General features: G+C 56.3%; 1 protein-coding gene across 1 annotated transcript in view; it reads right to left on the bottom strand.

The window, feature by feature from the left end:
• The window catches only part of KIF1A (kinesin family member 1A), a 39,383-nt gene that overhangs the window by 15,014 nt on the left and 1,768 nt on the right, over positions 1 to 22,601 (bottom strand). Inside the window, exons 2-25 of the mRNA XM_069024384.1 lie at positions 18,710 to 18,861; positions 14,567 to 14,643; positions 14,288 to 14,467; positions 13,740 to 13,805; positions 13,427 to 13,605; positions 12,978 to 13,089; positions 12,528 to 12,605; positions 12,149 to 12,214; positions 11,406 to 11,481; positions 11,217 to 11,295; positions 10,867 to 11,009; positions 8,894 to 9,027; positions 8,307 to 8,386; positions 7,904 to 7,979; positions 5,797 to 5,876; positions 5,427 to 5,533; positions 4,731 to 4,814; positions 4,442 to 4,622; positions 4,288 to 4,360; positions 3,946 to 4,039; positions 3,686 to 3,834; positions 3,351 to 3,529; positions 3,126 to 3,263; positions 2,041 to 2,277 (exon numbers count right to left, since the gene is read on the bottom strand). Of these exons, the coding sequence (XP_068880485.1) occupies positions 2,041 to 2,277; positions 3,126 to 3,263; positions 3,351 to 3,529; positions 3,686 to 3,834; positions 3,946 to 4,039; positions 4,288 to 4,360; positions 4,442 to 4,622; positions 4,731 to 4,814; positions 5,427 to 5,533; positions 5,797 to 5,876; positions 7,904 to 7,979; positions 8,307 to 8,386; positions 8,894 to 9,027; positions 10,867 to 11,009; positions 11,217 to 11,295; positions 11,406 to 11,481; positions 12,149 to 12,214; positions 12,528 to 12,605; positions 12,978 to 13,089; positions 13,427 to 13,605; positions 13,740 to 13,805; positions 14,288 to 14,467; positions 14,567 to 14,643; positions 18,710 to 18,815 (2,774 nt within the window). The 5' untranslated portion in view covers positions 18,816 to 18,861. The remainder of the gene's footprint in view (positions 1 to 2,040; positions 2,278 to 3,125; positions 3,264 to 3,350; positions 3,530 to 3,685; positions 3,835 to 3,945; positions 4,040 to 4,287; positions 4,361 to 4,441; positions 4,623 to 4,730; positions 4,815 to 5,426; positions 5,534 to 5,796; positions 5,877 to 7,903; positions 7,980 to 8,306; positions 8,387 to 8,893; positions 9,028 to 10,866; positions 11,010 to 11,216; positions 11,296 to 11,405; positions 11,482 to 12,148; positions 12,215 to 12,527; positions 12,606 to 12,977; positions 13,090 to 13,426; positions 13,606 to 13,739; positions 13,806 to 14,287; positions 14,468 to 14,566; positions 14,644 to 18,709; positions 18,862 to 22,601) is intronic.

Raw genomic sequence — 22,601 nt, 5'->3', positions numbered from 1 at the left:
TGAAGAGATAGAGCCAGCAGCTAAAAAAAGAAAAAAAAAACACCCTAAAATAACCAAAGTAAAAAAAAAAATTGAGGAAAGAAAGAAAGAAAAAAGAGAAAGCGAGAGAAAGAGAGAGAGTGAAAGAAAGAGAGAGAGAGAGGGAGAGAGAGGGAGAGAAAGAGAGAGGGAGAAAGAGAGAGAGAAAGAAAGAAAAAGAAAGAAGGAAAGAAGGAAGGAAAGAAGGAAAGAAGGAGAGAAGGAGAGAAGGAGAGAAGGAAAGAAGGAAAGATGGAAAGAAGGAAAGAAGGAAAGAAGGAAAGAAGGAAAGAAGGAAAGAAGGAAAGAAGGAAAGAAGGAAAGAAAGAAGGAAAGAAAGAAGGAAAGAAGGAAAGAAGGAAAGAAGGAAAGAAGGAAAGAAAGAAGGAAAGAAAGAAGGAAAGAAAGAAGGAAAGAAAGAAGGAAAGAAAGAAGGAAAGAAAGAAGGAAAGAAAGAAGGAAAGAAAGAAGGAAAGAAAGAAGGAAAGAAGGAAAGAAGGAAAGAAGGAAAGAAGGAAAGAAGGAAAGAAGGAAAGAAGGAAAGAAGGAAAGAAAGAAAGAAAGAAAGAAAGAAAGAAAGAAAGAAAGAAAGAAAGAAAGAAAGAAAGAAAGAAAGAAAGAAAGAAAGAAAGAAAGAAAGAAAGAAAGAAAGAAAGAAAGAAAGAAAAAGAAAAAAAATCAAAGACAAGGATCCAATCATAAACCAATCCAAGCACACTTCACAAGAAATGTGGCCGGCGGAGCTGCTGCGCGGGGAGCCAAACCCAGGGCAGACTCAAAAGAAGTCAGGAGGCACCGAGCTCTGGGGAACATGCCCCCGGCATGGAGTGGGGCCGCTGCCACAGGGCCTTATTTGGTTTTTTGAGGTGCCCTTGAGAGTTTTGGGGTTGTTTTGATATTTTTTTTCTTTTAAATAAGGAAAAAGGAAAAAAGAAAATAAAAGGGGAAGAACCCAGCTCTTTCGGTCTGAGGCTGCAGGACTCTTACCCCACCTCCACCCTCTCTGCCTGCTCTGATCCCTCCTTCCCACCATGCTGCCTGGCTCTGGCACACCAAGAAAGAGGAGCCCCAGCTCACCCCAGTCAGGGAGCCCCTGCCTGAGGCAAAGGCTCTCAGAACAGCTCCCGGTGCACACCCCCTTGCGAAAACCCCAGAGGAAGCTGGCAGCTCCGCATACTGTTCTAGGGATGGGCAGATGGCTCCAGGTTTGGTGGCACAGCCAGGTTTGGGGCAGCTGGTGGGCTACTCCAGGCCAAGACTGATGGAGCCCAAGGGGGTCTCCAGTCAACAGGTATGAGAAATCAAAATTCTTGTCCTTGGCTCCAGCTAAAGAGGAGCTGGAGCCTACACCCAGGTCCCCACAACCTCCCTGGACATCTCCTATGCCAAGCTGGCAGGTATGGCCCCAAGCCAAGCACTGGCTAGGGCTGGGAAGAGCAAACACTGCTTCTAGCACTCTGTCCTGCACCTGCCTCTCCATTCACTCCCCTCAGCTTCATCCCCCCAACCACCTGGGGACACCTAAGCCTCCAAATTCAGGGGGGCTCACACTGACCAACGCAGCCAGGATAGCCAAGCCAATGCCAGAGGCACACAGGGTTTTGAAGTGCCTGTGTGCCCCCAGGCAGCGGCACCATAGGGTCATCCCAAGCTGGGTGGCAGGTGGTCCTTCCTGGGACAGAAATGCCCAGGACCAAGACCCCCAGGTGGCTCCCCCAATTCCTTCAGTGATGGAGACACAGCAGAGCTTCCCTTCTCAGGGGCTCCCCCCAAAAAGGTACCCATATAAAGGAAGGCACCATCCGCCTTCCCCTGCCATCCCTTGCCACCGCTATGCTTCTCACAGCCCTACCTCAGCAGGAACCTCATCACCCCGCCAGGCACCCGGGCTTGGCGGCAATCCCAGCCGGCCACCCCCTGCACCTCCGGGATGCCCCGGAGGTGGGAGTCGTGTCCAAAAGCAGTTCCCTCATGCGAAAGAGCTAGGTCCTTCCCGGCATGCTCTCCTAAAACCTCACCAACCTTCCTACTAAACTGAACAGGGGGAAGCGGTCGTAAAATGGATCCCGGCCATCACACAGCGGGCACTCCGGAAAGATGTCTTCCTCCAGGTCCTCCTCCTCCTCCTCCTCCTCCTCCTCCTGCCCCTGGTGCTGCTCGTCAGCAGGCTCGGTGATGTCGGAGTCGGGGTTCGAGAAGGTAGGGGAGGGGGTGAGATCAGCCATGCGCTCGCTCATGCATGTGTTGAAAAGAGGAGAGCTGTTGCAGCCAGAGATATCTGAACTAAGGTTAGTACAACAAGATAGAAGACATGTTAACACCAGCTGTTCCAAACAGAAAGAACAGGAATTTTGCTTTTTTGTTTTTTCTTGGTTAGGTTTTGGGGTGGGTTTTTTGTCTGCTTAAATCAAGGGACATTGGGAACAAAGACCTGCCCATCTGGTGCATCTCTAAAGCCACCAACAGCCAGACAAAAGAGCAACCCAAGGAACCAGTGTGAATGCTGGGGACTCCCTTTCCTGGCTTTGCAGGGAATGCAGGGACAGAGCAGGTGCCACAAGGCTCGCCACTACCCCTGCTGCTGGAGAGAATCCCTCCACGTGCTACAGCACGGGGGAATGCCTCCATGCCACGCAGCTCAGCCCCCTGCTCCCCCTGCCCTGCCCCTGCCCCAGCCTTCTCCAGGGTGGCCCATCTTCATTGCTGGCACTGCACCCTTCCAACCAGTGTGCAGGAAGCGCACGGAAACACGCGGCACATACTGTACAGACAGATGCTCAGACACCAGCGCGTGCACAGGGACACATGCCCACCGCGGTGGAGGTCACAACGGCACAGGCTCTCTGCCTGCTGCACAGCCACAGCCCCCGCACCCCCCGAGCCTGGAGCCCGTGGCTCTCAGCACTGGGTTATGGCAGGCAGCGGCAGCATTGCCAGCAGCTCGTGGGTCCCTCGGGGTGCTGGCAGCCAACACGGAGGAGAGCCATCACACTGCAGTCCCACAGGGGGATGAACGCCCTGCACGTGGCGGGCAGCGCTGGCAGCGTACCCTCCTGCAGGACTATCTATGGGTCCCAGCCACACTTCGAAGGAGCCAAAGCGCTCACCTGCCGACCAGCCTGAACCAGGGAAAGCGGTCGTAGAAAGGATCTCCGCCAGTCACCACATTGTCACAGTCCTCAATGACACTGGAAGGCACTTCTGCTGCTCGGTCATACATCTCACGCATCAGGTCCAGGCGCTGCCTGCAAGGAGAGGGGATGCCGATAGTGGCAGTGAGACACAGGGCTGTGGGCACCCAAACCCTCCTGGCACAGCCATCTCTCACCCACCTCAGCTTCTCCAGGGTCCAGTAATGTGTTGCCCCGTTCTTCTGGTCCTGCACCTCTACAGCCACAATGGTCCGGGGGAACGGCCTCTTCTCCCGGTCCTTGGCAGCATCGGGAGGCAGCAGGTCAGGAGGGAGAGGCGAGTACAGCGTGTCCGTGAGGAGCACAAACTGGAACTGAACCTGGAGAGGGGCAGAGGGGGTGGTGAGACACCTGGGAGGGTGGAGGGCTTCCTGTGTTGCCTCTGGGGACCCCTCCTCAGCACTTCCTGGCTGCCTGTTCTCGTGGCCTCTGCTGTGGGTGCTGCAGTGCGCCAGAAAGAAGCCCAGCCAACCCACCTTCTTTTTCAGCTCCACGCTGATGGCATTGGCTTCCTTGAGGAAGATAGCGTTGCCCCAGAGCAGGTCACGGAGGGAGGTGAACTGGTACCACTTCCACTTCCTGAAGGCCCAGAGGGCGAGTTCAAATTCCCTCTCTGTCCATTGCACTGTGGGGACATGGAGGGAGAGTCACCACACTACCAGGACATCAACCCACAGTTCACTCTTCATGCCCCCACAGAGAGTATCAAAACCTTGTGGTGGCTCCCAGCCCTCACCTTCATCCTCAGGTTCTTCCTCCTCCTCATTTGCCTCAGGGTAATACCTAGAATCCATCTGCTTCTGCAAAGCCTCCAGTTTGCTCTCATAGTCCTGGGGGAAAGAAGAAGAGAGGTGATGCAACCCACTGGTGTGACCTTCCTTGATGCTGCCACATTGCACTCCTCTTCCCTGCAGGAGCACAGCCTCCTCCCTCCTCTGGATCGGTGTTTGTGCTGACAGCTCCAGGAACAACAGATTTGCCCTTGTTTTTAGAACACAGATCCACCCCACACAAACATCTGCCAGGACTTCAGTCACGCCTGGGCAGCCTGAGAAGGAGCCATGTCCCGGCCACCTACCAGCCTCTGCTGCTCCAGAAGGTAATTCGCCTCTTCCCGCTCCCTCCGGTACTGGTCCTCCAGTTCCTGGAGCCTAGGTGGAAAAGGGGAAGGAGAGGATGACCAACCTGGAAGTGAACACCCAACTCCCCAGCACCTCAGCCCATGCTCTCACCGCTGCTCCATCTCCTGTTTCATGTCAATGCCTTGCTTCTCCAGCAGCTCTCTCTGGGCAAATGCCCAGTCCACAGGCTCTGCAGGGGTCTCGGCACACGGGGTCCGCTCCCGCTCCTGCCGAGCCTGCTCGGGGTGGTTGAAGCGGAAAACGTGGCTCTTCCCCATGATGATGCGGTTTCCTGCAGTGATGTGCACGGGGTGGGGGAAAGGTGTGGGTTTAACGTGGGACAAGTGCAGGGCCCCCATGGGAGGGAGGAAGGTGGGCTGGAGCAGCCCCAGGGACCCACCTGAGCGCAAGATGCTGGGCTCCGTCACCTTTTTGCCGTTCACGTAGGTGTCAGCACCTTCACAGGGCTCCAGGGTCACTATCACTGTGGAGATGGCAGGAAGGGGAGAGGGGAGTGAAGGGTAAGGTGGAAGCAGAGGGGTAAATCCTGCATCTCCTGCTCTGCTGCTCCAGCAGCCTCAGAAAAGGAGAGCTGCCCCAGCCAGCACCCCAGGTGTGGGTGGTACCCACCAGTAGCACCCACACTGTGGGCAGCTAACAGGACTCAGCCAACCTGATGTTAATCAGAGCAGTCCCAAGGACTAAGGGCAGCTGGAGACTGCATGTGAGAGGAGACCAGAGCCTCCAGAAGGCATCTCCATCCTCCCCAGGCTCATCTCCCACAGCCACTTCACACCCAGGTTCCTGCCATTTTGGGGGGTGGACTCTGCTTCACATCTTGAGCAGGGCAATCATCTACAGTCTGCTCAGCCATCCTGCCCTGATCTCCTCACCTTGCTTTGTTCCCACATGCCTTGCATGAGCTCCCCTCCCAGCCATGAAGGATGTAGCTCATCTGGAAGCATGGGCAGGCCACAGCCATGCAGTAAAGCCCCACTAGTTTGAGGAGGGCAGGACATTCAGCTGGGGGCAGGTGCTGAGGACATGCAGAGGGATGGGTCCCCAGGGCACTGAAGCCCCTCCAGACAAGAAATACCTTCACCACTGGTTTTGGTGTCACTGCGGAACAGGCAGTGCTCTTCTTTAATGAAGTGCCCACTGAGAACGATGTCCTGCCTCTTCTCAGCATCTTCCCGGCCAACCCTGCAGGGGAAACCTAGCTCAATCCTTCCTCAAAGCAGCTCCTCCTGAGTCTCCCCCCAGCCCCATCCTTGGAGCTGACAGGAGCAACCCTTGGTGCACTGCAAGACCAAAATCTTGGGGATTTGCACTTTGGGGATGCATTTTGGGGATGCCCTGGGAACAGTGCCCAACCTGGGGACAGCTGTCACCCCACTGCCCACCTGGGAAGTCAGGCACTGAGGTATGGACAATGCTCCCACTGCTCCATGGGACCCGGCCCTCACCTTGTTATCCCGTCCTTGATGTAGTAGAGAAGACACTCGGACATGAGCGGGTCCTCATTCAGGTTGACCAAGTGTGGTGTCTGGGAGAGACAAACAAGGAGTCATCCCTGTGTGCCCTGCCTGCCCAGGCACTGAGGGATGCTCTGGAGGAGGGTGGCAGCTCAGCAGCACTGCAGACTGCCTCTGCATAGGCTCTCCTGCCCTCTGTATCTTCAGGGCGACACGTCCAGATGGGTCCTTTTCCAGGGGACTGCAGAGAATTGAGAGGCTGGCATGAGGATGCCCTGCTTCCACAAGCTTCCTTGCTTTCCTCCTCCCAGGGCTGAGTCCTAGTTACCCTTCCTCTGGCCACCTTTCAAAATTCATGTTCCAAACAGGCCCAACACAGAGCTGAAACCTTCCCATGGGGAATCCCTGATATGGCTCAGAGTCTCCTGGGGCAGGATCCTTCTCATCTGTGCTGTGTATTATAGAATCATGGAACGGTTTGGGTTGGAAGGGGCATAAAAATGCATCTTGTTTCACCCTCCTGCCATGGGTAGGGACATCTTCCATCAAACCGGGTTGCTCCAAACCCCATCTAACCTGGCCTTGAACAATTCCAGGAATGGGGCAGCCACAGCTTCTCTGGGCAACCTGTGCCAGGGCCTCATCACCATCATAGGGAAGAATTTATTCCAAATACCTAATCTAACCCTGCCCTCTGCCAGGTCAAAAAGGGAGTAAAAGTGCCCATTTTCCTCCACTGATTGTGCATCAGATGATGCATCCAAAAGAGCACGTCCCAGAGGTTTATCCGAAAGCAGCGCTGACCTGGAGCCCTATCTGCAGGAGGAATTTCACTTTCTGGTCTTCTTCTTAACAGGTCCCTCACATCCCTTTCTTCCCCTAGGTCACAAACCACTTTGTTCTTGATGAGAGGAAAATTTCTCCCCCAGACACAGGCCTCTCTGGCCACAGCCAGCTGAGCTGCTGGGATCACACCTTCAGGGAACAGGGGCAGTCCCAGGAGTATCAGTGGGAGAAGTTCTGAGTTTCCCAGACAGAATCACAGTGGCTGTAAGGAACACCATATCAGCCTGCTGAGACCCAGCATGCAGAGGGGTCCCCTCAGCATGGTGCCACAAGCCTTGGCTGACAGCAGAGACTCACTCCAAACAGGGCAGCAGAGCTGGAGGTCAAGGGAAAGGTGGTCTCTTCTCCATGGTGGCTGGCAGAAGTTGGCTGTAACATTTAACCTCTGCCCCTCTGGACAGACATATGGCCCTGGGGGCTGAGATTCCTCCACTTGCAGTTTTTGTCCAGATTTGTAAAGCTGGTGGTGACCTTCCACTGAGCTCCTGGAGCCATAACCACCCCAACCATGGCACACAGCAGGACAGTGAAGTGCAATGCCCACAGCGAAATGGAGTTTGCACACTACCAACACTAACTTTCCTCACCAGCCACTGGAGAAGTCAGAAGAGTTTCCACCTGACAGATAGCTGAAGAGCAAGGAGGCACCAAGACCACCACAGCAATGCCCCACCTCCAAGACCAACCTGCTTTGGGGAATAAACCCCCACGCTTCCTACCCAAAGGTCTGGAGTCCTAACAGGCAGCAGCTGGGACAAGAAACAAAGACAACAGTGTACACATTTATCCTAAAAGTCAACTGGGCCACACAAGGGGAAGGTTGAGCACCACCTGAGCTGGGGACACACACACTTAAGAGGTTTGGCCAAGCCAAATGCTATAAGCAGTAAAGAGATGGAATATTTGCCCACCCACATTTCTTAGCGAGCACTTGCTGGTTTCAGGGGCAGCAATTTTAAATATCTGAAAGTATGAATTTTTATAAGTTAACACTGAAGTCCAAGAGAGTGATCATCAGCAAATACCCTCATGAAAGGGGACAGCACCCCAGCAATGGGGGCTGGACATTTAGCCATGTGTTTCTACCATGTTTTACCCAGCAGGCTCAATGCTGGGATTTCCCCCATAGTGTTCAGAGCCAAGAAAAGGCTAGTGAAGTACGTGGGGCTGGCAAGCTGTGACAGAGTGGATCAGAAGGGAGCTGTGGGGGTAAAAAGCAGTCCCCAGGAACAAGAGAATAGGATGATCCTACCTTTTTAGGCGAAAAAACACCCAAGGTGCCTCCATCCTCCCTCATGGCCACCCCCATTTCAGCCAGCAACGCTTCCCTGAAGGAGCAAGGGAAAGAAGAGCCTGTCAAAACTCCATGCACCCCTGGGGCCAGCACTAGGATGGAAGCCCATGGTTTGTCCCATGGATTGCAATGCAGGGCTTGCTACAGCTCTCGTCATAATTCAGGTGGGTTTTTCAGAGCAGCCCACCTCTAGGTAGGTACTGGGGTGCCCAGGGGACAACCCAGGGTCGGGCTGGACATTCAAAATGTTTGGCTGCCCCAGAAACTCAACTGCTGTAGCAAAGTGCAGAGGGTGGGAAATGCCCAAGGAGCACCATCTTGTCACATCCCATCCTGTCCCATTCCCCCCCAGCCCACCCACCTCTCCATCCGTATTGCTTCTGTCCTGCGCAGCTTCTCCTCCCACGTCTCATTGAGCTCTGCAATGATCTTCTCTGTTTCCTGGCAAGGGTGGGTTAAGCAGGGGGTTAGTGTATCCCGTGGGCAGCACACCTGACCACTCCGCCCAGTTCTGCCCAGCGTGCTTCAGTGGGATACTGGTCCCAGTTTCAGGCTTGTTTATACAAGCTGCAGCAGCATTTCACCCACATCTTTCCCTCAGTCCCATCTTCAAAGACTGAGGCATGAAGACCAGCCTCTCCATTGCCTTGCTGCCGGCCCACTCCCGCACCATGCTGGACCAGGAGCACTCATCCCATCCCAAGCCCAGAGCACCTGTCCCACAGGTCAAAGGCAGCCATCCCCCACAACAAAGCAGCAGGAAGACCCTACAACACCCAACCCCTCAGTCTGGGCAAGCTCTAAGTCTATCCACTGTGCAAGAGCACATCCAAGTATTGCTTCCCTTGAGGATCACCCTTCATGGGTTTCCAGAAAACACCAAGGCCCCTCTGCAAGCCACAGGACATTGAGCTGAGCCCTTCACTCTGCAGGGCACCAGCCTCTAACCTTGAGTCTTTCGATTGCCTCTTCGCTGCCTGGAGCAAACATGATGCGCTCGTGGAGGCTGGCAACCGAGGCAGCGCGGCTGGACAAGGCAGAGAGGGAGGAAGAGGGGCTGATCCCAGCAATGGCGTTGGTCACTGTGGAGAGATTGTCATGGCGGTGACTCAGCTCTGCCCCTCTAGCATCATTATTGTTCTCAAAGTCGGACACATCTATGGGCGTGGAAAGAGGGATGGGCCGGGGAAAGACACACAGACAGGATGACAGAGAAAGATAGAGACAAGAAAAGCTGTTGGGAAAAAACAAAGAGTGGCCGGTGCGTCGAGAAAAAAGCCAGGAGTTACAGGAAAAGGCACAGGCAACAGCACAGCAGCACAGAAAGCAACAGGGCAAGGGCAGGCACTCTCTTCCCCAGCCTGGGCAGCCCCTCAGAGAACAGGGCTGTTTGGTGAAGCAGATGCTGGAAGCAGCCTTCCTGGGCTCCCAGGGACACGTTTTTGCAACATGGGGTCCTGCATTCATCGGGTCTGGGATCAAATGTCCTCCCCAAGTATGTGCCACTGCCTCTGTCATCCTCTCCATCTCATACAGCCTGGGTGGTTTTCCCTGCCCAGATGCCCCAGATTAGCCAGATCTGGGAGCAAAGAATGATAAGGGAAGGGGATGAGACGGGTGGCTCTCTGCCCTACAAAGGGGTCAGGTAGACAGGGCAGGAGAAGTGGCAGGATTTCCTCACAGGATCTGCTCAAAGGAAGCCCATGGCCTGCTGGAGCAGCACCTTGGCCAGGCAGCCAGAGAGTGAAGCCAGAACTACAGGCAGTGGTGCTTGCCAGCTGGCACCCCAAGCATCAGCTGTGGTGGCTTAGGACTCAGGTGTCAGAGAGGCTCCTCCAGCCCTGAGCAGTCACTGGGTCTCAGGGCACTGTGCCAGAGGCAGGCAGGGCACAGGTTAGCAGGTGCAGGATTAGTCACCCATCTCGATTAGCCCACATCCAGGGAAGCTGAGCCAGGAGGGGACAACCAGGCCCCTGTCTCCTCAGCAGGCTCACCATAGCCTGGCTGCACTGCCTGACCCGGGATGGGACGGGGCCACGGTGCTTATCCACGGGCAAAAGCCTCCTGGCCACCACTACCCACCACCTCATCAGTAGAGCACCATTCCATCCCCCCCGAGTGCCGTGCCAGGCTCCAGTCCCAGTGAGACACAGCACCAGCAGAAGCAGCAGCAGCAGCAGCGGCAGCGGCAGCAGCGACAGGAAACATCAGGACAGCATGAAGGAGGAGGTCCCCGTTCAGACTGGCCCTTGGCACGGCCAAGTGGGGGGACACTGGTGCCTTCAGCACTATCCCAAGTGCAGGTGCTAACTACGACTCTGCCACCATCCCCTGTGCCAGCTCCCTGAGGATGGGCAGCCTGCAGGCTCCATCAGCAGGGGCTGGCTGCGGGAGCCCTTCCCCATGCTGCTCGGGTGCCCCTGGGCACAGCCTGTATCTCCAAAAAGCCGGGAAGCAATAGAGAGTACCAGTGATGGGGAATACACACATTTGGATCCTCCTGCAGCAGGATGGGCTAAGAGAGAAAGAGAGGGCAGGGAGGGGGGTAAGACAGAGAGAACAGAACAAGAGGGGGTTCATCTCAGTAGGATATCCGACAGCACAGGGAGGGGAGGAGCCCATGGGCATGTGCAGTCCCAGTAACACCTTCCTGGCACCTCTGCTGGGTGCTGGATGCTGAAGATGGTGGGTGGAAGGGAAGAAGGGAAAGTTTGCTGGGCAGAAAGCAGCTCCCCCTGCGGCAGGAGGGGATTGAGGGCTGTGAACATGCGTGCAGGGGCTCACCAGAGGCAGCATGATGCTGCCATGGGGCCGGTGGAGCAGGATGCAGGGTGGCTGTGGGGACATCAGCCCTGCAGGCTGGCGGGACCTCTGCCCATCACTGCCTGGAGCCACTGGCAGAGAGCAACCGTGGTACCTACTGTCAATGATGTCCCCAAGGCCCTGGGCATAGAGAAGGTCACGCAGACGTGCCACCTCGTCCTTCAGCTCCCGGATGAGCTTGTTGTTGGGGTCCTCATTGATGACAGCATTGCAGCGGATCTGCTTGGCACGGTCAGCGTACCTAGGGAAGGGCAGGGTCTTGAACAGCAGTGAGAACAGGGGCAAAACCCCAGCTGCTGGGCAAGCAAGAGTGTTGCAGAGCCCCTCCAGCAAGTGATCCTTTGGAGGATCCCAGTGCCGAGACAATCAGCATGTGGCAGTGCCTGGGCCCCAGACAGCCTCCCCTGTTCTTGCTCAGTGCAGGGAGAACAAGGACACTTCTTCCTACCTGAGGGTGCTGAGGGTCTCATCGTAGTTGATGTCAGCAGGACTGAGAGCAGCGACCATGGCCGTTCTGGAGTTGCCTCCTACCCAGTAAGACACACCCATGAGAGAGATGCTGGTCCTTGTGCCCCCTGTCACACTCTGCTTAGCAGCCATGCCCATCACCAGACCACAGCCCCCACCCTGTCCTCACCCAGGTTCTCCCGCAGCAGCCAGGTCAGCACCGAGTCTCGGTATGGGATGAAATCCGTCTTTTTCTTCTTTTTGTTCTGGGGAATGAAGAGCAAAGGGAAGGGCTGTCAAGCTGCCTGCTCTCCTCAAAGGGAAGGTGACAGCTGGTCCCCAGCCATGGGGACCTGGAGGAGGATGGCTCTGCCCAGCCACTGCAACCTTGGGCATCTTTGCCAGGGTCCACAGGTCCTGCCTGTGAAATACCCTCATCTGGAAGGGTTGTTTAAGGCTAGGTACTGAAAGCCCCAGAGCGAGGAGGAAGCTGAAGATTCTGCCAGCCCCCAGGAGAAGAAAGGCTTGAGTCCAGGCACAGTCTCACTCCCAAACCACTCCCACCCACTCGCACTGTGCTGAAAACCAACACCCCCTTCCCCACCCGGCCTGGGCACCTACCTTGTTTGGCCCTGAATCCTGCAAAGGAAGAGGAGAGACTGTTTAAGGGAGCTGCTTCTTTCCTTGGCACCCACCACAGATCCCTGGCCCTCAAGTAGAGAGTGGCATGGGTCCCCATGTAGATGGCACCTTCACCACCCCAGCTCGTCCCAGCCACAGAGACAGCTTGGAATGTGTCTGCCCATCCCTCGGAGCTGGGATGCTCCATCCCGTGGAGCTGGGATGCTCCGTCCCTCAGAGCCCAGCCCATCCCTGCTGGCCTGAGCCCATTTCCCCCCCGTGCCGCTGTTTGTCTGTATTTTGGCTACCTACCATTTCAGCCAGGGCAGAGATGACTTTTCCCAGAGTGGTCAAGGACTTGTTGATGTTTGCTCCTTCCTGGTTAGAAGAGGAAAAGCCCAGATGCTCAGGCCCCATTTTAGAGCCACATTAAAGCCCAGAAGAAAAAAAGGAATATCCAGCATGGTGTGGGCAAAGAGCAGCTGGTCTTGCTGGGTAACCAGCACCTCCCCCGGGACTCATGGACCCTGGTGAAACTGGCACTAGGCAGCTTCCAAACACAATCCTATCAAGGATTTTGGCAGTGCAATGGGCAAGGAACCAGGCAAGGAAAGGAGATGTTTTGGCTGGGGATGAGAGAGGAGGACATGGTGCTCCCACCAGCAGAAGGGGACTTCAGGTCAGCTCTCACCTTTAGCCTTGTGCCCTTGGCTCCTGTGGAATCAGCTCGTTCACTCCCAGCCAGGTCCACTAAGCTGATTTTGCTGACCTGTGGGCAGAGGGGAGGCTGTCAGCCCTGTGGGCACAGCAAACCTTGCCCAGCATGAAGCCAAAACCTCTTGCAGGATGACACTGCTCTGAGGGCAGCAGTGGGCTCTGCAGGGTCATCCTTGCAGGATTTGGTCAGGAGCAGGGAGAATATCCTTGCAGACGGGGCTGAAGGGCACCAGCTGCTAAAAATCCTGTGCAGGGCCCAGTCCCTGGAGGGACCATGAGCCTAGCATGTGCCTGGGACTTATCTCCCTCCTGCTCCAACCCTCCATCAGGCTGCACCACCTCGTCCCAAGTGCTGATGAAAGAACACGAAAGCCCTTTCTGGATCCATGTGGGTTGCCGTGAGTCCTTCAGGCTCTGCTCTCACCTTCTCAGTGGTGATGTCTGTCTCGGCGTCGTGCCGCTTCTGCGTGAAGATGATGTTGAACACGGCGTGGGAGCGGCTGCTGGTCTCATTCATGTTGGTAGCAGCCACTGTGCTGCAGGGAGAGTAGGACAGGGAGGTGTGACACTCTGTGAGGGACACTGGAGTGGCGGGGGATGGGGCCAGGGCTCATGCCAGGACAGGGTACATGGTGGGAAGGCAAGTCTGGAGGACAAGGGAGGACTCTGGGAGAAGATGTGCACAAGTTCAGGCCTTTTCCTGCTGTCTCCAGTGCACTTGGAAAGCAGGAAGAGGGTAAGGTGAGACCAAGAGAGAAGCGGACTGCCACCTCCAGAGCAGCTGGACTGGCAAAGTAAGGAAGTGAAGCAGGACCTTCTAGAAGTGTCTGCAAGCTTTCCAAACCCTGTCCATCTCCTCCTTCTCCAACTCACCGGGCTTTGTTTCCAGAGTCCATAAGGTCCTGGATGTCATTGTAGGAGGTCACAGCCAGCTTGGAAAGGTCCTCAACATATGGACCCATAAGGGGATGCTCCCTCACCCGCAGGTTCCCCTTGTTCTTGGGGTTCAGGAGGTCCCTCACACGTTCGCAGTAGATCTCCATGTAGCTCACCTAGAGTAGAGGGCACGGGCAGAGCTAGCAGAATGAGCCAAAGGCACCCCCCAAAGAGGGGTCTGCACACTGGCACAACCTGTGGAGCCAGGTGGGAGTCTGGAAGTGGGCTGGGCAGGCAGAGGGGTGCCTACCTCCACAGAATAGGACATGTTGTCATTCGTGGTGTCATTGATGCGGGAGAAGAGGTCCTCGCACAGCTGCGGACAGAAGAGCGAGGCTCAGCCCCCTGCAAGCAGGATGCTCCTGCCTGGGGGGCCCAGGCCATGGGGATTTCTACCTTTTCACCCCGAAAACCAGTCAGTGAGTGCTGGGATGGCTCCTGGGGAGCTGGCAGAGCCTCCCATGCTGATACGGAGAATCAGCATCCCCAGAGCCCCTCCGTGTCCTGCTGGGCCAGCAGCTCTCGGTAAGCAGCTCAGCACTTGGACCACTGTTGCTCACGTACACTGGCCTTGTGTGGCCAGATCACAGTCCATCCAGTCTTGGACAGTCTGGATGACCCTCCTTGGCCCCCCACTCCACAGTGGAGCCATGCCAGCTCACTGTCATGGTAGTGCTATATTAGACCTTGGCAAAACCCACCCTCACTCCCACCCTGCTACCCTCTTTCCTCCCAGCTCTGCTTTTCCTTTGGGCATCCCTCTGGGATGAGGGGACAAGTAGCTCTCCCCAGGCATACCTGTGGGATGATGCCTTGCTGGTCCTTCTCCTGCTTGCCCATCATGGTGTAGGATTTCCCAGCTCCCGTCTGCCCGTAGGCAAAGATGCACACGTTGTAGCCTTCGAAGGCATGCTGCAGCATCTCCTCGCCAATGTCCCTGTACACTTGCTTCTGGGATGCATAGTTGATGTCTGCAGGCTGCACAGAGGAGGGGGACATGGAGAAATTTGGCAAGGAGGCCCTCCTGCCTCTCCCCAGCCAAGCCCTCTAGGTGAGCTCAGGCATCCCAATGCTTACCGTAGTGTGGGACCAGTAGGAATAGTCAAAGCTGAAGCTTTTTGGTGTCTCTTTGGGCTGTTTTGGGTTCAGGATAGCTAGGGACAAAGAGATGGGAACATGAGGCCACCAGCCACTCATGGTACCCCTGCCCCCCTCTTCCCCTTGCCATGTGGGAGGGGTGAAGCGTGATGGGGTTCAGTCCAAAATGGTCCTGGAAGGTGGACTGGGACTCTTCCAGCTCTGCAGATGGATCCAGAACCCCCAGACCCCAACAGTGAAAGCAGAGGAGGTGGGTGCCACGGCTAGCAGAGCCCAGGGAACAGGGCAGAGCCTTGCCCAAACATCTTGCTGGACACAGTGAGGGGGACACACCTCCTTCCCTCAGGTTCCTTCCTGCTGTGACACCTGCCCAGGGGAGCCCAGCACCAGCACAGGAAGGTCACAGCCTTCCTCTCCCCACAGCTGGGGAAGCATGTCCAAAGCTCCCATGCTGGCACCTGTGGGGTGGGAGCAGCTGCAACCCTGTCAGGGCTGCCCTAGAGCCCCTCCGGCTCCTGCCTCGGCAGGTCCCCAGCCCCAGCAGGGTGATTAATGCCTCGTGTCACACCACCAGCGGAAACAAGAGTCTGCTTTTGTCATCCCCTGATGAAAAGGACGTTGCTATGGAAATTGGAGACTGCATCACTGCTCTTCCTCATGCGATGTTTTTTTCCTCCTGCAGAGCATTTATGATGCGTTTTTTTTCTGAAACAACAGATGCATCAGGAGAAACCCAAACCAGCGGGTAATCACGAGATTCAGCCACCAGCCATGTTAGGTGACACTGAGGTGACATTGAGGCCTGCACAGCACAGTTCCCATGCCCACTGCCCCAGCTGCTCTCTGCCACCACAGAGGATGAGGAAGCCATAAGCCCTGAGCTTTCTCCATCCCAGCCTGCTCTGCCCAGCAGTCAGCCAGGGCTCGAACCCACTCCAGATTCCAGCTGGGGCCTTCCCGAGCAGCCCCAGGCATGGTGCAGCTCGCTACCATGGTGTCTGATGCCCAGATGTGTAGTGTTATGCATATAGATGCTTTTTGCTCTGAATTCCTCCTCCATTACCACAATGGATACGCCTTCTGCTCCCCTAGACCTAGAAAGGGTCCACCACTTCTGACCTGAGAACAACCCAGCCCTGCCTGCAACAGCAGCAAGGCAGGCTGGGGAAGGGTGGGAAGTGGGGTCAGGATCCAGCCCTGACCATAAAACTGCAGCATGGTGCTGCTGAGATGCTCCTTACCATGGACAGAAGCCCAGCTCTGGCACCAAAGAGGGGCTGGCACAAGTTCCCTGCTTGCCTACCCACTGCAGGCAGCCTGACTTCAATGTTCTGGACACCTGCTGCATTCCAGGCAGACTAACTACCAGGAGAAAGGGCTGGGAAGTAACAACTGGCAATCCTGCAGCAGCAAACAGGGATGTGGAGGTCCCTGGAAAAGCAGGTTGTCATGGGCAGCATGGGCAGCCATGGTGGCTGCCCATTCCTGATCCCTGCCAACGCCTGGCTCTTGTGCTGAGGGCATCGTGAAGAGAAGCAGGCGTAGAGGTCATGCAAGAAGTGGGATGGAGCATCTCTGATGGCTCCTGATGCTCAGCCTGGCAGCTCCACCGTGCCATCCGGTCACCTGCGCTCGGCTCCGCCCTGTCTCCGCCCTGTGGAGGTGACACTGACCACAGCGAACAGGAGCACAAATGCGTGGTGGAGCAGGTGGGATGGAGCTGCACAAGGAGCCTGTTCTGCATCCCAGTGCCAGCCCATGCTGGGCACAGGGCAGAGAAGCAGCCGGGGCTGGCACCAAGCGGCTCCAGGCATCCCAGCTGCAGCTGCCCAGCTGGCATGGGAAACCAGAGACTGGGACACAGGGGAGAAGGGAGCATCCCAAGAGCAGGCATCTCCTGTCCTGAGCTGAAACACTCTTCCTATGGCCCTGTCATTCCCATTTATTTGCCTGCAGGCAGATGGATGCTGCTGGTGGAATTCTTCCTTTCCTGTGACCAGGCATATAGGGCTTTTGCAAAGCTGCTGCAAAAGATTCATGCTCTGAGCCCATGGGATTCAAAAGGCAAGGAGGGGTGTGGAGGTGAAGACAAGCAGAGAGACAAGGGGGCAGGAAGGAGGAAAACTTCTGGAGACGTCCCTCGCCTTGCCCTGAAGAGCCAGCAGCATGGCAGAGTCCAGTGAGTGGGCAGGCACAAAGCAGGAGAAAGCCCAGAACCCACATCAGAGAAAATAATCACCAGATTTTAAAGCCAGCAGAGGCACAGCTCCAGATGGAGAACATGAATGGCCTTGTGGGATCAAAGCCAGGGGTCTCCTCCACACCATCCTGGTGGGAGCCATCAGGAGAGGGGCTCGGGGGTGTTGGTGCCCAGGATGGTGCCCAGAGAGCGCAGGACAGCACAGGAACAGAGCAGCAGTGTTGGCGAGCAGGTGGGTGGTTGTGGCAGCTGGAAGTGTGCAGGCAAAAGGACAGCAGAGAAAGGCTGATCCCTTCCCCCCCTGAGCCCCGCAGCCTCCCACGGGGCACAATGCTTTAGGCAGAAGAACAACCTGTCCCCGCCCCAGCACATGCAAAGGTCTCTACAAATAACCCTGGGAAGGGGAAAGCTTGCTCTCACTCCCCTCAGACATGTTCATCTTTGGCTTCTCTGCAAGGAGCCAGGGGGATTGAGACAGTCCTGCTCTGCTGGCACTACTGGCATCCTCCTGCCTCCACCAGCCATAGCAGAAGCAGGCTTCTGAGCCCCCACACTTGCTCCCCAGCCCCCTGGCTAAGAGGATTAGCCAGTAGTTTGTCCATTCATGGAGAAAATCCTCACTGTCAGCAAAGGGCTCCTGCCCGCAGCCCTGCTGCCCTCCCTGGTGCAGGCAGAGGCACAGGCTGGAGGCAGGGGCACAGCCAGGGTGTGCAGGATGAGCAGGGGCAGACATCTCTGAACAAACACAGCCACGGTGGAGGTGGGGGATGCCTGATGCTCTTGACTGGGACTGGGCATGGCAGGTGTGCCCCCCACCCTTCAGAACCAGAATGGGGAACATCTACCCTGCCTATTCCCTGGCCCTGGGTAAGTGGGAAGCTCCTGAATGGCCAGGCTTCCTCAGCATAAGGGCAGAAGCTCTGCACCCCAGGCAGATGGAAAATACCTGTCCAACCACAAAGGGAGAACCCCCACTGGATGCCAGAGACCAGCAGATGCTGCCCCACAGACCTCCCATTCCTGCTCCCTAGGCCTGGGGTGACCAGGGGGCCCAGTGGGGTCCCAGAGTCACCCTGCACCCTTGGGTGCCCTCCTCTCCCCACCACCAGGGTTGTCATAGCAGCCTGCAGGGTGGGGGTGGCTGGCACCGGTGTCTCACCCACCACCAGTGACGCAGGCAGCCCCAGGCGGGCGGGCGGGCAGGCAGGGAGTTATTTTAGACACTGTCCCATCTGGACGCTTCCAGAGCCAAAGAGGAGGGGTTTGACTGCCATTCCCACACTGTACTGCCAGCAGCTGTTATTTAAAGAGGGGCAAAGGCCAGACACGCTCCTGACAGGACAGCCCCAAGCCCCCATGCTACATCCCCCACCCCGAGCACACCATTCCCTTGGCAAATCCTCCTCCCAGCCCTGCATCCTGCTGCTGTTGCATCTCCAGGAGCCCCCAAGAAGCAGGGTCGGGTCCTGGCACGCTGCAGTGAGTGGTACCTGGCCAGGCAGTGCCATCAAAACCTACTTGCTGGCCCATGCACAGCTTCAAGGCCAGGTTGGATGTGGAAGAGCCTGATCTATAGCAGAAGGTTGGAACGAGATCATCTTTAACGTCCCTTCCAAACCAAACCATCCCGTGATTCTATGATTCCTCCCTCATTGCCTACTGGGGAATACTGTCCCTTTCACTGTCACCGAAATCCAAGGGCTCAGTGCCATGTGGATCCCACCACTGCCATTTCAACAGCAGGACTGCATTTCTCTGTGGCAAAGCTGACATCCTTCCCACATTTCCTCCTCCAAATGACTCGAGGTGCTACAGGCATCTTCACCAAGGATCCCCGCAGGCCAGTGCTTGCTGCTGTGGCCACACTGCACGTGCTCCTTCCCAGGCAGCACCCAAAGCCCCCCTGCCCCTGAGGCACTCACTAGTGGTGCTTCCCGACATCTGGATAATGCATTTCGATTCCCGGCTCATCTCCCGGGAGTTGAAGGGCCGGACGCGCACTGCCACCTTCACTGACGCTCCCGCCATCGCGCTGGCCAGAGGTGGGTCCTGCTAGCAAGGAGCAGTGGCTGTCCTGCAAAAGGGAAGAAAAGGGGGTTAGGAAAGCTTGCATTCCAATCCACATGTTGCAGCTGTGCAGGGTGAATGGAAAGCCTGTGCAAGGAAACCTCCTGGGAACGCTGCTTTGCCTCTGCCTGAAAGATGTCATCTTGTTTCATACCTCGATCTGCCCTCATTTTACCTCTCCCTTCTCCGTGTCATATCTCAGGTCAGGACCCCCAGCTCAGTCCCAGGGACCATCCCTGCCCTTACCCCAGGGCATCACTGGAGCCTCCATCACCCTGCAGCATCACTTGGTGGGCACCCACAGCAGTGGACAGAGCCTTGTAGCTCTGTCAGCATCAGCATAAGCCCCAAGGAGCAGCTTTTCCATCCCGGGGTGGCACTGAGCAGGTACCCCCTAATCTGCAAGCAAGCCCACAGGCCCCTGCCCATTACCCAGGCCTCCTGCCTCCACTCCAAGCCCAGCAAAGCAGGGACTGGGCAGCAGGACAGAGCGGAGCGGGGAGGAAAGCGCTGGCATTCCATTGAGAAAGGAGGCGGCTGTTGAACACAGTCACTGGCATGTGCCTCCCTCCCATTCAGCTCCCACAAAGCAGACGTGCAGTATCAGCACCAGCAGCCCTTCCTGGGAAACCAGTGGCCATTGCACTCGGCTGAAGCTCCCAGTTTACCATCACTTTTCCAGTCCTTTTGCTAAAAAATTATTGATCACAAACCTCACAAGACGAAACAAACTGCTCACCAACATCTCCCAGAGCAGTTGCCCATCCCAGCGCTGGTGCCCAGGTGCTCTGCAGCCCGTTCTCACCTTCCCTGAGCTGCAGTTGAGCCTCATGAGTGTTGGCCAGAAAATTATACTGGGATCCTTCCTCTGCACCCTTCGGGATGCTTTTGAACCTGACAAAATCCATTCCTGCCTTCTAACGTCTATCCCTTTTCCTGCCTTTCCCTGCTCCCTGGCTCCCCCATGCTGAGCCTGCTGGTGAAAATGGAGTGCAAGACCCCTCAGAAAATGGGCAGGAACTGCTCCTCTGGCATCCCACCTGCGGGGGTGTCTGTGAATTCCCGAGTGCTTTTCAAGCCTGGGTTTTGCCAGCAGGATACTTGCTCCGGGAGGAAGGAGATCAGGGAGGAATGAGATCGTTAGTGAGCACCGGCACAGCTCTGGTTACATGGGCCATGACCAGAAGGAGGTGGAGCAGTAAGGATGGATCTCGAACATGAGATGTGTTTTCCCATAGTGGAAATGAAAAATTCAGGAGAATTGGTGGAAAAAAGGGGGGGAAAGGGAAGAAAAAGCAAATCCACAGAATAGAATGTATCCCAAGAGAAGGGGATGGCTTTAAAACTACCTGAGGTTTGACAGCTGTGGTTTGATTTCCAAGGGGGTGAGAGGAAACCATAGGCACAGTGGAAAAATTTGCAGCAAGAAAGTGTTACAAGCTTGGCACTGCCTTTCAGAAACCCTTTGCCTATTTTAAAAGTGCGCTGGCATGTCCAACAGCACGCAGAGGACAAAGCTTCTTCTGTTGGAGTTCCCAAACCCTCCTCTTATCTTCCCGCAGGGACGGCTCTGGAGCTCCCACTGTGCTCAGCCAGTGATCACACCCATAAATTCCAGAGTTCAAGCATTTGGTCTCAAGCTTTCTTGAGCTTGGATTATTTTAAGCAGGTGTTTAACACCACCCTTGAGTCCCTAAGCCAGCGAGTGGGCTGCTGCCTGCCAGTGGCTTCTGCCTCCCCACTCACATGGGGGAAAGGAAAAATTAAACAGAAGTGTTTGCCAAGGGGGAATGAAAAAGTTGTTTTTCCCATGAAACGATTGGATATATTCCCATATGGAAGGGCTGCGTCTTCACAAGGCCATCAGCTCGAGCTGCTCCACCCTGTGGCACCACTCAAGGACAATGGATTCATCCCCGGGCTAAATCCCATCCACACCTGACTGCCGATGTCAAACATTTCCCCCTCCTCCCAAGGCAAGACAGCTTCCTTCCCCCAGCTCTGCAGCCTCTCCAGCTACCAGGGCTCTGAAGAGGTGGGTCAGGTCCCTGGGCTCCTGCCTCCTGCACAGCCACCAGAACAGCACACCCATCAGTGAGCCCACCAGCCCCAGGACTGCCTGCTGCCTGCCACGGGCCACCTCAGCCCCTGCCCTTATTCCCTCCCAGCCCTGTGCCATACCCAGCCACTCCAGCTCTATCCTTTCCCATGAAGAAACTGGTTTCTCCTTTGAACCACTTTTCCATGTGCCTCCTCCTGCTGTGTACCTTCCATTGGTGCTGCTTTCCTTTCTTCACCTTCTTCTGCCTGGTCAGCCCCAAACCCCATACCCCCACTGTTGCTGGCCATGAGAAACCCCCTCCTCACCAGCAGGACCTTTTCTCTCTCCCTGCCATCCACAGGCCACATCCCAGTGTATTCCCATCCAGCTCTCCTTGCCCAGCAGTGTGAGCTCCTCTCCCAGCCAGTATTCCCTGCTGCAGAGCCCCAGCTCCATTTTCTGCTCCATCCATTTCCTCCAGCTTCCTTGGTTGGCAATGCACTGCTTCCCTCTGCTCCTCTGCAGCTCTCCAGTTCCATCCCTGCCATGGCAGCACAAGGACCCCAGGCAACATTGTGTGCCCTTGGGGACCACCAGCAGACACTGACCCAGCTGCTTCTCACCCTCCTTCCCTTCCTCTGACTCACTTCCCTGGCTCAGCTGCAGGGAGGAATTCAGCCTGCACCCACTTAACACAGGAGCATCGTGAGCCATGGCATCACTGGTCATGGGCATTCAGCATCCCGTAAAGAGAGGGGCCAGGCTGCAGGAGCAGGGCCAGGGGCAGGGCCGGGCAGCCCCCCCAGCCTGTGGGTGGCTCGAGCCCAGCCAGCTCGCCCTGCCTGGGGACAGTGAGAGCAGCCACTGCCTGCTTAATCCGCTGCCATCGAGAGAAATTCAATAAGCCGTGACCAGCCTTGTGCTGGGAGCGGGCCAGCACTGGAACCCCGCTCCCTGTTCCCTCCCTGCCACCTCCCAGGGCTACCCCACACACAAGGGAGGTTGCAGAGAGGAATGGCCAAGGGGGTCCCTGGGGCCAGGGAGCCAGGGTGAACATCTGAACCTGTCCCCCAATTCTGCAGGGCATCTCTTCCCCCCTTCTCATGCACCCTGCTCGCTCTGCCCATCCCTGTGACACACCGGTCACCCCTAGTGAGGAGCAAAAGGCCTAGAGAGCCATGATTAACTGGATCAGCTAAGATTAATTGGGCAGAGATTAGCTAATGAAACCTCTCTTAAATCCAAGGGCTACCAACTGGCAGCATCTCTTGCTGAGAGGTGACCAATGGGACAGGGAGCATTGTCCCCAAGTGCCACCAACAAGCAAGCTCTTCCCCAAAGGATGCTAAGGAGGGTGCTATGCTGCCGGTCCCCCAGCTCCAGCAGATGACAAGCTGCCTGCACGCAGGGAAATCCAAGGTGAGTTTCCCTTTGTCTGCACGCATCCAACCCCACGACACCTCAGTGGCGAGGGTGGACGCCCTGTCTGGCTGCACCAGTGTGTTCTCAGCAGCTGCCAGGCTTTGTTGTGGTGAGTCCTTCCCCTGCACCCTTTGTTGGGGCCCCCCAGCTCTGACTGGGACCACGGGACTCTGTCCTGCCTCTAGGGCAGCAGGGAACATGCTGCCGGATGACATGGCACCATCAACGCCTGCCAGCCAAGCTCCTCACCCACCTCCCGCCCCACACAGGGCAAGGGACCATGA

This window comes from Aphelocoma coerulescens, chromosome 9, assembly GCF_041296385.1.
Source record: "Aphelocoma coerulescens isolate FSJ_1873_10779 chromosome 9, UR_Acoe_1.0, whole genome shotgun sequence".
Classification (NCBI taxonomy): Eukaryota; Metazoa; Chordata; class Aves; order Passeriformes; family Corvidae; genus Aphelocoma; species Aphelocoma coerulescens.
Note: the sequence above shows the minus strand (reverse complement) of the source record. Positions and strands in the feature narration are given on the sequence as shown.